The 13768-nt window shown below is 54.7% G+C and overlaps 4 protein-coding genes across 4 annotated transcripts; 2 read left to right on the top strand and 2 right to left on the bottom strand.

Moving 5' to 3' along the window:
* Positions 1-842: 842 nt before the first annotated feature.
* Positions 843-2946, top strand: DICSQDRAFT_151721 (cofactor-independent phosphoglycerate mutase). The gene is made up of 8 exons (XM_007360799.1): positions 843-904; positions 965-1138; positions 1200-1353; positions 1424-1814; positions 1867-1976; positions 2028-2675; positions 2737-2755; positions 2809-2946. The coding sequence occupies exons 1-8, from the start codon at positions 873-875 to the stop codon at positions 2844-2846; spliced, it is 1566 nt and encodes a 521-aa protein (XP_007360861.1). The 5' UTR covers positions 843-872; the 3' UTR covers positions 2847-2946.
* Positions 2947-4214: 1268 nt separating this feature from the next.
* DICSQDRAFT_177086 (uncharacterized protein) lies at positions 4215-7164 on the bottom strand (the record flags this gene model as incomplete). Its single annotated transcript, XM_007360798.1, has 10 exons — positions 4215-4324; positions 4385-4650; positions 4710-5134; positions 5197-5235; positions 5290-5378; positions 5441-5624; positions 5698-6462; positions 6519-6536; positions 6599-6622; positions 6676-7164. 10 exons carry the CDS (start codon positions 7162-7164, stop codon positions 4215-4217), a joined length of 2409 nt encoding a protein of 802 aa, XP_007360860.1.
* A 1221-nt stretch (positions 7165-8385) lies between these two features.
* On the top strand, positions 8386-8925 carry DICSQDRAFT_143001 (uncharacterized protein; the record flags this gene model as incomplete). The annotated part of the gene is made up of 2 exons (XM_007360797.1): positions 8386-8469; positions 8530-8925. The coding sequence occupies 2 exons, from the start codon at positions 8386-8388 to the stop codon at positions 8923-8925; spliced, it is 480 nt and encodes a 159-aa protein (XP_007360859.1).
* A 585-nt stretch (positions 8926-9510) lies between these two features.
* DICSQDRAFT_165310 (uncharacterized protein) lies at positions 9511-10395 on the bottom strand (the record flags this gene model as incomplete). Its single annotated transcript, XM_007360796.1, has 1 exon — positions 9511-10395. The coding sequence occupies one exon, from the start codon at positions 10393-10395 to the stop codon at positions 9511-9513; it is 885 nt and encodes a 294-aa protein (XP_007360858.1).
* Positions 10396-13768: the final 3373 nt, after the last annotated feature.

Genomic DNA, 13768 nt, shown 5'->3' with positions numbered 1-13768 from the left:
CCACTGGGACTCCTATATGGAAGAGCTTCGCGAGGTACTCCTAGACTGCACCTCGGCGACGGCGGTCCCCCAGGACTCCGTCCTGTTCAGGCAGATTCACTCGCCTCTACATACACTGCAAATGGCCCCACAAAACGACAGCCTTGTCGCCCCTAGTCTTCCTCCCCGCAGTCCTATTCCTCCAAGTCGCAGAGCACCCGCCATGCAGGTGCCAAGGGGCTCGCAACGACGCGCACATTCCTCTCTCTCCCGCAGGTCATGTACCCTGTTGCCTCCACGCAAACCTCCGCGGCCGGCGTCTGGGCACATGCGCGAGCAGGAGGCCACCATTATACCACCCTGGGCTCGGAGATTCGACCCACTCCATTATATAGGACAGTCGACACTCATCCCACTGTGCCTGCCGACTACAAGCTGCATGTCCATTACACACTCTGGTTCTCTTTGTCGCCCTCTTTCCATGGGATACTATAAATAATGCATGCGCTCCGAATGGGCAACGTCTTGAAGTCTTAAGCAGCGATGCAGTCGTGCATCCGGAGAAAAGATAGACGCGCTCGATGACATGTCTAATATGATGGGCCGTGTGTTTTCGTATGTGAAAGATAGAGATACAATCGGCGTATGCAGGCTTAGACACCGACGATGAGTACTGTCAATCATATGCAACTTGGTAGACATAACCATGTGAGTCTGCGCGCTGCTCGCAGGAATATTGATCGTCATCGGATATGACGTCAAGAGATTAGATAGACGCGCTATCAGCTGCGACAATCTGGATCGCACGAAAAGTGGTCAAAGGCCATCGAACGACGACCAGACTCAGCAACCAGCGTCGAGTCCCTGCATCCATTCACTCTCCTTCTCATAACATGGTCGAAGTCAAGAACAAGGTCTGCCTCATGTAGGACGCATCCATATTCCTCCTGACCTCAACACTTACCGTGCGTGCTGCCCAAAACAGCGTACACGATGGCTGGGGTATCGCACCAGAGAAGGGCATGAAGGGCGACGCGATCGACGCCGGAAACACGACCAACATGGACACAATCGCGAAGGACCACAGCCATCGCACCCTTCACGCACACGGTCTCGCCGTCGGTCTCAGCGATGGGCTTATGGGAAACTCAGAAGTAGGGTGAGCACCTCCGAGTGTATGCGATCGCTATATCAGCCACGACTGACGACATCCGGGGTAGCCACCTGAACATCGGTGCCGGGCGCATCGTATGGCAAGACATCGTCCGGATTGACGTGGCGATCAAGAAGAGGCAATTCCACAAGAACGAGAACATCCTGGAGAGCTTTAACAGGGCCAAGAACGGCAACGGCCGTCTGCACCTTCTCGGTCTCGTAAGTACCGCATTAGTCTCAACTCGAGCTTTCCATAAACACACTTCTCATTGTCTGCATACGCTTGCAGGTCTCTGATGGTGGCGTCCACTCGCATATAACCCACCTTTACGCCCTCCTGGAGACCGCCAAGGAGGTCGGCCTCAAGGAAGTGTACATCCACTTCTTCGGTGATGGCCGTGACACTGCACCCCGCTCTGCGGCTGGATATCTGAAGGATCTCCTCGCCTTCATTGAGAAGGAGAAGGTCGGTGAGGTCGCTACCATCGTAGGCCGCTACTATGCCATGGACCGTGACAAGCGCTGGGAGCGTATCAAGATCGCGGTCGATGGCCTTGTGAAGGGCGAGGGCGAGAATGCCGAGGACCCCGTGAAGGCAATTGAGGAGCACTACAAGAAGGACGAGACCGACGAGTTCTTGAAGCCCATCATCGTCAATGGCGATGCCGGCAGGATCAAGGGCGAGTCTTACGCTCACTTTCCATGGCCAAAATTCTCACGTTTATGAAACAGACGGCGACACCCTTTTCTTCTTCAACTACCGCTCCGACCGCATGCGGGAGATCGTCTCCGTCTTTGGTCTCCCCGACAAGCCCACGGAGGTCGATGTCCCCAAGGACCTCGTAAGCTACCCGCCTCCCCTTCGTCCAGACAGACACTGACATACGATGCAGCACATCACCACCATGTCGCGCTACAATGCTGAATTCCCCTTCAAAGTTGCCTTCCCCCCACAAGCGATGACGAACGTCCTCGCCGAGTGGCTCTCCAAGCAGGGCGTCAAGCAGGCACACATCGCCGAGACCGAGAAGTACGCGCACGTCACCTTTTTCTTCAACGGCGGCGTCGAGAAGCAGTTCGCCGACGAGGAGCGCCACATGATCCCCTCGCCCAAGGTCGCCACGTACGACAAGCAGCCGAAGATGTCCGTCCACGGCGTCGCCGAAAAGGTCGCCGAGGTCGTTCGCGCCGGCACGCACGAGTTCGTCATGTGCAACTTCGCGCCCCCAGACATGGTCGGCCACACGGGCGTGTACGAGGCTGCTGTCGAGGCGATCGGCCACACGGACGAGGCGGTCGGGATCGTGTACAAGGCGTGCCAGGAGGCGGGCTACATCCTGCTCATCACCGCCGACCACGGGAACGCGGAGCAGATGATCAACCCCGAGACGGGCGCACCGCACACGGCACACACAACGAACCCGGTGCCGTTCATCATGACTGGTGACCCGAAGAAGTTCAAGTTCACCGAGGACAAGAAGGACGGGGAGGAAGAAGAGGGCGCGCTGGCGGACGTTGCGCCGACCGTGCTTGACATATTGGTGGGTGTATGCGTGCTGACATATGCCGAACACCATCTGACATTCTCCGTCGACGTGCTAGGGTCTGCCCAAGCCCGAAGGTAAGCTTGATTCCTAAAGTATTGTTTCGCTGATGCTGACGTCCTATTTGCAGAGATGACTGGACGCTCGCTCCTTGCGAAGTCCGAGTGAATTGCGATGTGACATTGGACGGTATTGAGAAGCATAAATATCTTGTAAAACGATTTAGAGGCATGCGTCACCCGCGCAATATATCATTAGACAGTTCCACCGCGATGGATTCAGGTCCTTCCGAAAGCTCTATCACGTCTGATCAATACAGGACACCGACGTCTGTAGAGGCACAGTCTCAGACATGGTCGCGTCCGTGCGGAGCCGTGGGTATCGCTATGCTTGCGCGCCGGGTAGATCCAGAATGATTTTCTGGACGCATAGTGGGATCCTTGCCGACTGCCGAAATTCTTGTATTTCAGCCATTGTTGGCGCTTCCCACCGAGACACTCCACGCACAGCTAGTTTGCTCAGGCTGATGAAGGCCACACACGACAGCTTGGCTTCAAGCTTCCAGCAGTGTATGCAGCCGAGGGTTGGTCGCAATGACTAGTCTCATCTGGCCACATTGTCTCGACCAGCCGCCCTCTTGTACCTAGAATACGTTTCAGTATGGTCGCTCTCACGCGGGCTGGTAGGTAGCATGATTGCCCCAGACCTGACGTCGCACTTACGGATGCTTTAATCTCAAACTAGGCGACTCCTCACAGGCAGCAAATGATTAAAGATGCGATAGCCCCCCCCCCATCTACGGACAGTAGGGATTTCAGAACCGACAGTCTGAGTGGAACCGCAGAATTGCGAACAACGGACTTGGTCTGGATGTTGTACGTTGACGTTTAACATTGACTGTTGAGCGTTACGACGTCATTGAGACCAATCTAGACATCGAAGGTGGGGAATGGCGAGGTTACAATATCCACCGTCCCTCCGAGAATTTCCCGCGAGAGCAGGTGTATGCGATGCGGTATTTTGGTGGAAATCATGGAGCCTGTAGGAGCCTGACACATCTCAGCCGCGTTGTTCGGTGATCTGGGAAGTAAGGCCGACACGCGCCCATCATAGCATACTTCATGCGAGATTATGGGCCGGATTCTTGCCTTCCAGCGTTCAGTCCCGTTCACGCCTCCGCGAGATTATGATGCGAGGACCAAAGCATAGCGGATTCGAACCGATCCATGCCTTGCCGTTTCTTCGCTTCGTGACGGGGCAGGGTCGGACCTGATATGGCTGGCGACGAGACTCATGAGTTCACCACAATCGAATGGCACGTAGAACGAGGACTAACACCTGATGTTTGCTTCTCCATCTTTGAGCCTCCACCTTAATGACTGCTACTTGGTGGTGTATTCACTCACCGTGGTTCTATCACGTATGGAAGGTTGACGTCCTAAATACGAAACCAGGTTCTCAATTCGACAATCTCGTTAAAGCGCGAGAGCATAGACAGCAAGAAATCAACAGCGACATTAAAGCAAATCGAGCAGCTCAAGACGATACGCCTCTCTCCGCAAGCTCCTGCACAGCGCGTGAAAGCCGCGCATTCACGCCCGCCTGCTTCTGCGCCCGCGCGTCCTTGCCGTATCGCTTGTATAGCTCTGCACCGTAATGTTAGCCATCTCATCCCACCGATAAAACAACTAGGCAATCACACTTACCCAAGAACCTCTCCCCAACCCACAGCCCCAGCGGGGCGTTCCCAACCACATCTTTCCCGCCATCCGGAGCCGGGGCACCGGGACCCCCAGTGGGCTTCGTGAGAGCGCCCAGGCCTGCAGCAAGCTGCTCGCACGTTTGGAGCATCCCACGTGCGTGGTCGCCGGCCGTGTGCAGGTAGTGCGCCGAGATGAGGGCGAGGACAAGCGCACGGAGGTGGTTGTCCTGCGCCTTCGTCGCCAGCTCGAGCGCATGCTTGAGATGCTGTCTGCAACGTGATCACCTGCGGTCAGTGATCATCTTGAGTTGGCACGTAGCGGACCGTACTTGGACTTCAAGATCTCCGGAGTGAGACACGCCTCGACCACCTGCCCGATCGCCTCCAGTGTCCCACCCATTCCGCGACAGGCTTTGACGACTTCCATGCCCCGCGCTTCGAGTTCCTCGTCGTCGTCATCGTCAAGGTCACCCGGCCAATCATCGTCTGCTGCGGATAGACCCTCTCGCCATTCGTCTCCCAACGCCGCACGCCGCCGCTGCACACCTACGCGCAATGCAATCTCGCCTGCGCGCGCAGCGACGTGCACGAAGCTACCTGCCTCCGAATGGTGGGCGGCCGCTTGATAACATCGGAGTGCGCGCGCAGGTCGAGCGAGGGCATGTGCGAGGTGCGCGTGATGCAATGCAATGCGCGCGGAGAAAAGGGGAAAGATGTCGTAGGTGCGGGTGTGTGAGATTAGCGTATTGAGGTTCTGGGGGAGGAACGGATCGTTGTCAGTTCCGGGGAATGGTTTCAACAGCCGAAAGTACGCGCCTCTTCTGCGGTGTCGAATTCGCTCCGCATGGTCGAGACCTACGGATTTGTGTGAGATGTCGAGGATCGAGTGAAGCGAAGGGCGAGACTTACTGCTATGACTTCGCACAGCAGGTCAGCCTTTATCCTCGCCAAGCGCTCCTCGACCTCCTGCACGTCCCCCATGCTCGCCCACAGCGAGACTAGAAAGGATCGCCTTAGCATGCATGTGACCTCTGGATGGACTCAGACCGAGGTGACGTACAACTTATCTCGCGGGAAGCTTCCGAGTCCCACGTAGCCAGACCCTCCGTAGCGAACACCTTCCGTTTCGGCTTACGGCCGACTGCGTCCCTCTTCGACGTACTGCTGATGAGAAACGCGAGCAAGAACAGTACTCTGGGATGCGTCACTTGGACCACCAGCGATGAGCTATCAGGAAGCGCAAGCTAATGAGATGGGCGCGCATATAGTCAGTCAGTCAGTTGCAAAGACTGCGTAAGAGGTACACAGGAGATGTACCTCGATGAGTCCATCCGGAAACTTGTCCAGTATCTCCGAGTCGAGAAGCGCATGTAGGTGAGATAGTCGCGGGGAGACCTCCGCCGCCTCTCCCGTATGTGTATAATACACCACAGACAGCATCAACAGATGGACTGCCATAGCCGCCTCGAACGTGTTATCAAACATAATAAACGTCTGCTCCGTCGGTGGCGGCGCATTCGCCTTCCCCGCGCCCGCCACCCCATTGCTCTGCGAAGGCTGCAGCGGCTTTCGCGCTTTGGGAGTCGCCATCGGCTCGTAAGAAAGCCCCAGAGCAGCCTCCGACCGCTGGGCCGCGTCACGAACATCTGCCCACATCCCAGCTGCAACGAGGATGCGTGTGCGGAGGACGCGTGCGAGGAGCGCCACTTGCTTGTGGCACTGCGCCGTCGCGCGGTTCTCGAGCTCTTGGACGGCTGCGAGCGCAGCGTGGACGTCCTGCAGGCTCGGGTGGGGCGTCGACGAGCCGGAGCGGTAGTGCGAGGAATTGCTGTTCGGTCGAGGCTTCCCGGGAGTAGACAATATGGATGCGCCAGGGGAAGGTTTGGGGGCGGAAACGGGCGTGGTGAGGAAGGATATCAGTGTCAATTGAGCTGAATAGATGATGTGAGGGGGATCAGTGGGCATGAAAGACGCGAGGAGGGTGCGAATTTGGTTCCGGGCGAACTTAGTCTTGTGCTGCCAGTGCGAGAGCTGGGCTTGGAGGAGTGCGGATTGGTGCTTGTATGCGCGTAAAGATGGGTGCTTTGAACATCATCAACAATCGGGCATGGCTGAATGCTGAGGATTTCATGTCATACCTTCTGAGCTATTATGGACTATGGACATACGTGGGTCAGCTCCCCCCACAGGCACGAGTGCAGGCCACGAACACACTTACACCTCGGCTCAGGGCTTTCTCGACCTGATAACACGGGTTGATAACCTTCGGAGCTGATTGGAGACTAAAGCGCGCACCTCTTGCTCTATCCCTCGCGCCCAGCCGTGCTCCTCGCTCTGGCTGAATCCTCCACCGATTACTCGCATGCCCAGCTCCGCCAGACCGGTCCAGGCCCTACATTCAATATCCGGAGGAAGCGCAGGAAGAGTCAAGCATTTACGAAGCGCGGCGAGTGAAATAATAAGGGAATGGACATAGTACTTGTGGTTGGGTGGGTGAGCGAGCAGAGAAGGTAAGCTGACGAGCAATATTGCGGGAGGGATGGGTCTGAGGCCATCTTGAGAGGGATCGAAAGAGAGAGGTTTTGGTCGGAGTGCGGGATCGCTGCTTGGAGGGAGGCTGGTGAGCGGTTCGAGCTCTGAAGAGTAGCCGTCCGAGTGGGGGATGGGACAAGGACTTGACTGTATGCGCTGTCGCTTGAGTGGACGGGGGTTGCTGTCGGCGGGGGAGTCGTACACGGGATGCACTGCGGCGCGAGGTCGAGACTGAATGGGTGGTGCGGGCATCTTTGACGCGATGATGGCGGTCAGGGTGAGAGCGTTGTTGGCCCCTCCGCCCCGCCGTTCGCCTCGGACGTAACAGATATTGGGCGCTTTGGGCGAAGGACGCGTTATGTCACGCGTTACCTGTCGCGTCGAAGGCGCTGACCCGCCGCTAGCCTCGGGCCAGCCAACGAGGTTTGCCCACTGATACTATCACCCGCCAAGTACTCGCACATGGTTTCCGGTGTCTCGCTTTCTTTCAACTGTGAAATGTCGTCTATTACGTTTGAGTGGTACTTGATCGGGCATGATTATCAGGTGACGACCATGCGTCTACTATATGCTTCTGTACTGATCATGGGCCTCATCAGGACGTTCATAGAAGAAGGCAACAGTGGCTATCTGTCGTGTCCCAACTAATTCCGACAGGCACAGAGTACGCCGGCAGCTTAAGCATACACCGGCTGCCGAGTACGTTTGTCAAGGCAGTTGGAGCCTGAGGCATTGTGGCTAGTTATCCTTGGTCCGCAACACAGAGAAGACGCAAAATATGTTAACCCACTTGCAGATGCATGTTTAGCAATAGAGGAGTCGTCCTTCAGCATATGAAATCAATGGGGCCCGTACACTCACAACCGAGCCTTCCCTCAAGTTCGAAGGCAGGAGTTTGACGGAGAGCGCATAGACTCCGGCGTCCGCAACAACAGGGAACCACGCCGTACATCACGAAGGTGAACGAAGTACCCTTGATTTCGGTCGTAAAACGGTGAAAACAGGTTCTTTGGCAGACGGAGAAACCTTATACTGAGATATCCAAGAGGTACTGCAGACCATCCGGAACGATTGCAGCTCTACAAGGCACAGAGAAGGTTACAACTGTACCTTATGCGCACACTATTCTCCGGTCAGAACACGGAAATTTGACTTCTATACTCTTATCTGAAGGACTTGGGTCAGATGCAACCCCTTGAACAAGATCACGGTCCAACGAGATCGCCAACGTGGTCCATGTAGCACCAGCATTGGCTAACCTTAGTCCCTGAATGCAGCAAAGCAAGTGCTACTGGGTCGACATCAAGTAACCGTCTGCGCTCTCGCACGGAGTGACTCCGGAGATGTACATCATAGGCTTGTCTCACTATTCAAAACATGGCGTATATAAGCTGATAGTCCTGCCATCTCATTTTCCCTATACCCTCCAATCCAGCTTGGGTAAACCAGAAGTACCTCCTCTAGGAATTCACCATGCAGTTGTTGCCCAAGTTCTCTCCACTCGTACTCGCTGTGCTCGCCCTGGCGAGCGGCGCAAGGGCGACGCCCGTCGCTGCCGTGAGTAGCATCCCCTGATTCATCCGTGTTTTCGCATGAATGACCGGTGTATACTCCTAGGATGTTAAGGTCACTTCCGACGAGGTGAATCCAGCAGCGTACCTCGTGTCCCATGAGCAGATGATGTACTGGATCGCCAACACCGACGCCGAGCTCACCTTCGTCGGCAAACCGATCAATCCGCTCACCCCTCGCTCAGCACAAGACACCACTGTCACCTACTGTAGCGACCGCATCGACGACGTCTGTGGCGGCGCATGCACCGTGTACACAGGCGGGGCGACATGTCTCGATGCACCAGACACCAACTGCCTCGCGGCCACAAACAATGTTGGGTTCTGCGACCGCAGTGGTTGCGGTCATAGCTGCAACCAGCTGTCTACTTGCGGCACACGCCTCGACAATGGCTTCTGCTACACCCCGGGAACAGCTTCCATCTTAGTTTCCGCTGCTTGATGTCATCCGAGTAGTGGTACGTTGATTCAAGTACAGTGTGAAAACGGCACACGGTAATGCTAACCACTCGTCTCAGGAAATTACAGTTCCCATGAGGTTACAGAGAAGTGTGGTTGGGGTTTGTACAACAGTATGCAGATGAAGATGGTGTTTCTACCGAGTTAGCATGCATGATATCGATGACTTGAAGGTTCCACTGGCCCTGGCAGACAAAACTACGACAAGGTTACTATTTGCCTGAAACCAAAGCAAGCGTCACCAATGTCTGCAAGATGTGCCTCTGCAGGTCGTTGAATGCGTTCGTACTTGTCTCTCTTGATGGTTGTTGTATATAAGGATATGCACAACAAGTCGAGTGTGCGCAATTATTAACCATAAGCGAACGTGAAATTTAACACTACGGTACTCGCCTACTACCATCTCATTACTTAGACTGCACCTCACGTTTTAACCTCCATTGTCTATTCGCGATATCTACAGCGTGAACTATGCAATATTCCATGTCCCAGCGCCAATGCAAACACATAAACAGGCATTTCTGAGCGTAAGGTCTTTCGAGTGAATGGATGCTGGTGCGACGCTGATTCACCACCGAATGCGAGCGACCCGCAAAGCGACCCCGCAAGCCTCGCAAGCCTCCGAAATCACCGCGTCGACGGTCGCTCTCTTCAAGCTTGCGGGAACAGCAACCATCTTCAAGGGAAGCTTCGACTTTGCCGCTCGTGTGATGTATGCCACTAGGGCGTCGCGGTACGGAAAACCACCTGACCCAGGGAGCAGTTCCAGATACTTCAAGCTCCGCGGCAGGCGTTCGAAAAGGGCGGAAGAATAGGTGCCCGGGGTTATAGCCAGGCGCTTGAGGGACGGCAGACATTGGATGACTTCGTCCATGAACGAGTGCTTGCCCACACGGTCCAATGCGTCGTCGATGATGATCAAACGTAGATGCCTCAGGCTTGGTGCCACCGATCGAAGCGCGGAAGGTAGAAGATGTACACAATCCTCGACGTTGAATACGATTATCAGTGTTTGGAGTTGAGGCGAGGAAGCAACGGGGAAGAGCAGCTGCACATGGGTCTGTGCGTAGACGTCGGCACGGACGCATGCCCACTTGAGTCTAGGGAACCTGCGCAGGACAGGGGCACTGAATTGAGCGCATCGAGTGATACGGGTGGTGACATTTTCGAGGAGAGGGAACTCTGCGACCTCCCGGAGCAATTCTGGGTAGAAGCGTCCCGCGAGGGACAGACTTCGCACACCACGAACTCCGGGCGCTCGAATGACAGCGCATTGCATGGACTCGGACTTGGTTGGAGGCCAACCTCCGTATTCCCAACGAAGCCAGAGGCTCTTGAGCCCACCAGGGGGGATTTTTTGAAGCCACGAGAGGTGCTCGGAGAGCAGGGAGGGATCCTGGACTTCCAAGTCGAGGTGTCGGATTGACGATAGAAGGTGGGGACACGTCTGCATAGTGCGAGCGAACCGCTCGGCGCGGATATTTCGTGAGTCCCGGATATACATAAATTGTAAGATCGATCATGTTGCACAGCGCCGCTTGAGCGGGTGCAGCCCATCTCCGACAGACAAGTGCCGCAGCAAGGAGACTACCTGTCTCTCCGCTTTCTTGGCAGGCCTCGAAGATATACAATAGGACATCGACGTTGAGCATTCTGGGAGGGCATTCAGGTCAGAAAGATGTAATTACGGTGAAAGAACGACAGAATCAGTACGATTCGTGTGTAGTTCGCACCTGTGTCCCCAAAAGGTAGAAATTACTGACAGCGATACGCCAACAAGTCAAGCGCCCGCAGATCAGAAGTAAGTGTCACGTGTGTGCGGCAACTTTGCCGCGCGGCGAATTGCCACCGAAACGTCCCTTCAAGCGAAAACCATTCGCTGTCCGCTGTCCGGAGATAGCTGACTCGGAGTCCTAGACTGATTTTTGGTGAGTCGCTATCAAGGATTCTCTCACACTCTTTGATATCCTCCGCAGGTACCTGCATCGCAGCCCCGTTCCTCTGCGACAGGTGTTCTGCCAGTGACTCATTCGAGAGCCCGGCTCTGGGGCTCCTATAGTCCTTGTAGAATTGACGATCAGTTACTACCATGCAGGTTCTCTCACAGAGACAGAGGTATTCGATTGAGACACTTTACCAGGTCGCGGACCGTGCGGCGGTCTGCTGCCGTACTCAACAGGACATGAAAATAAAATCAGCAGTTATTGGTCGAGGCCCGACTACACCAGGAACAAGGTGTGTATGTTTGGTATGGATTTGGGTACATCAGTGCCTTGAGCGTTGACCGGTAGCTAACCAGTACAATGTTTCTCAAGGCAGTTGAGGGCCGCGCTGGACAGGCTAGGCTATATGCAGACCATGACTCACAGAAAGCGTACCAGAACATGTATCGACCACTTCTAAATGGTATTATTAGTGCATAAAGTCCCAGCCATCAGCATATGACATCATCAAGAGCAGAAGACTCAATAGATCAGGTTTTCCCTTTTCGAAGACAGGAGCTTAGATGAGAGCGCACGGCTTTCGCAACGAAGGATGATCGAGTCATTCATGGTGTCATGGTGAGTGGAAGATCCTGAGTGCCGGACAGGTTCGGTAGCAGAAGACGGAGGTATTTGAGTTCAGGCTGACAGTACTGCAGACCGTTTGGCTCCGTCACGATTCCACAAGACACAGCGAAGGTCTGAACTGCATCCTATGCACCACTTGCCGGTGAGCAAAGTATCAATGTATTCGTGGGGTCAACCGGCTGAGGTGCCCCGCTGCCAGTATGACAGATGCAGCTCGTTGGGCGAATTGGTCATCCGCTCAGACCACCAACGTGGTCAACGCAGCGGCGGCATCGGCCGGCCGCAATTCAGTCGTGCAGCAAGGGAGTACTCCTTCACCGAGGAGTGCGGAGTACTCCCCGTACAACGGCGTTCCTTGGGAGATGACCAATATGGCCTTGCCTCGCCTGACACATTGCGTATAAAAGGTGGAAGTCATGTCTTCTCTCTCATCCTCCGATTCAACCACTCCTGGCTCGGTTCACTCACTCCTAGGCACTAGCTTTTTGAAGTGTACCATGCTGTTCCTAGTCAAGCTCGCTCCCCTCGTATCTATCGTGCTTGCTCTGGCAAGTAAGGCGAAGACAACGTACCTCGCGGCAGTGAATAGCATTCCCAAATTCATCCATCGTTTGGCGTTAATTGCTGATACAGGTTCCTAGGAACCCAGTGGCCCCTCCGACGAGGTGAATGAAACCAGTTCTTGCCGCAAGTGAGGGCCGCGAACTGATCACGATGCACATGTTTTAGCCTGCGACGTACGTTGTATCCCACGAGCAAATGATGCACTGGATCGCCACGACCGAAGCCGAGCTCACCTTCGTTGGCACACCGATCAACCCGCTTGCTCCTCGCGCAGCTACAAACACCACCGTCACCTATTGTACTAACCGCGTGGACGATGTTTGTGGCGGTCCGTGCACCGTGTTCACCGGTGGAGGCGTGTGTATCAGCACACCTAACGTGGTTTGCCTCTCGGCTACAAGCAACGTTGGCTTCTGCGACAGCAGTGACTGTCGCGGTACCTGCAGCCAGCTGTCTGATTGCAACACAACCCTCAACTTCGGGTTCTGCGCCACTCCCGAAACAGCCTCCATCCTGCTCTCTGCCTGAGCAAGTCGTGTTACTTACGTCAATCTGGATCTAATGCAAACATGGAACACGGTGAAACTTGAATCGACCACTCATATCAGGAGTTTATAGCTTACGTGATATCATAGAGACGTACAAGGTCGGGGCCCAGACGACAATATGAACATGATACTACTATGGGTGTCTCTGCTGTAGTACCGTGTATGATATCGTGATCTGAACGTAAATTGCCTGACGACTACTAGGTTGATTGAGAACAAGCGACATACGTCGAAGCCACAAAACCAGCATCAAGTTGGGCCTCCGCACCTCTGTTATGTTCTCAATGCGATTGTACGCAGCTCAGTCTAGTCATTGTAAGGTATACCACGTTTTTAGCATATCTCATTACGGGCGCCACACCGTCGCAACTCTCCTCTTCGCCTACAATTTGTTCGGCTCTCACCGCGTTCTCGCGTCAATGAGACGCTTTGGCTTGCCGAACATTGAGTGTTGTTCCGTTCAAATCGTCTGGCTCTGAGGTGTCTAATTGACAACGACAGGTGGGGAAACGTCTGCATAACGCGAGCGAAGTGCACGAAGCGCAGGTTCTTCCGTGATTCCCGTGTCAGTCCCTCCCCGACAAGCCTCGAGGATCACCACGGAGGGATGTCGACATTGAGCATGATTGTACGTCGTGCAAGTTAATTGTTGGAGTGCGTACGGCGAGGCAAGCGTGGTGCGAGCCTCGGCCGTGTTTCGGGCGGACAAGTCTTGTCGCGCCGTTGACGCGCCTTGTCCCGCCTTGTCCCGCCTTGGCGGATTCACCCCGTTTTGTTTACGAATGCCACGTCTCACTCATCTTGTAGTATGGACGTCTTGTTACAAATGTGTACTTAACTCTTTCGATTCACGTTGGCTCACCTCAGTCCCGCGTATAACGCGTGCTGAGGTGAGCATATGCTTGTTACTTATTCTACGTACTCATACTGATTAATACGCTGTAGTTACATTGCTATAGGTATTACAATATACTAGTCCCGCGTATAACGCGTGCTGAGTTACATTGCTATAGGTTATGAGCCCTGCCTTCTAAGGCAGACTTCAGGCACTAGAAACTTACCCCTTTAGGCAACCCCTCCTCCCCGAAATGGCGTCCATCAAGCTTACTGACGATGTCGTCCGAGTTCCTAAACTCGACGTCAG

This window comes from Dichomitus squalens (assembly GCF_000275845.1).
Source record: "Dichomitus squalens LYAD-421 SS1 unplaced genomic scaffold DICSQscaffold_1, whole genome shotgun sequence".
Classification (NCBI taxonomy): Eukaryota; Fungi; Basidiomycota; class Agaricomycetes; order Polyporales; family Polyporaceae; genus Dichomitus; species Dichomitus squalens.
The sequence above is the reverse complement of the archived record's forward strand: the minus strand, read 5'-3'. Positions and strand labels throughout refer to the sequence as shown.

Coding starts and splice junctions, on each gene's coding strand:
- DICSQDRAFT_151721 (XM_007360799.1), top strand. CDS start 873: ATGGTCGAAGTCAAGAACAAGGTCTGCCTCAT. Junction 1,139..1,199: donor ATGGGAAACTCAGAAGTAGG/GTGAGCACCTCC, acceptor CATCCGGGGTAG/CCACCTGAACATCGGTGCCG. Junction 1,354..1,423: donor GTCTGCACCTTCTCGGTCTC/GTAAGTACCGCA, acceptor ATACGCTTGCAG/GTCTCTGATGGTGGCGTCCA.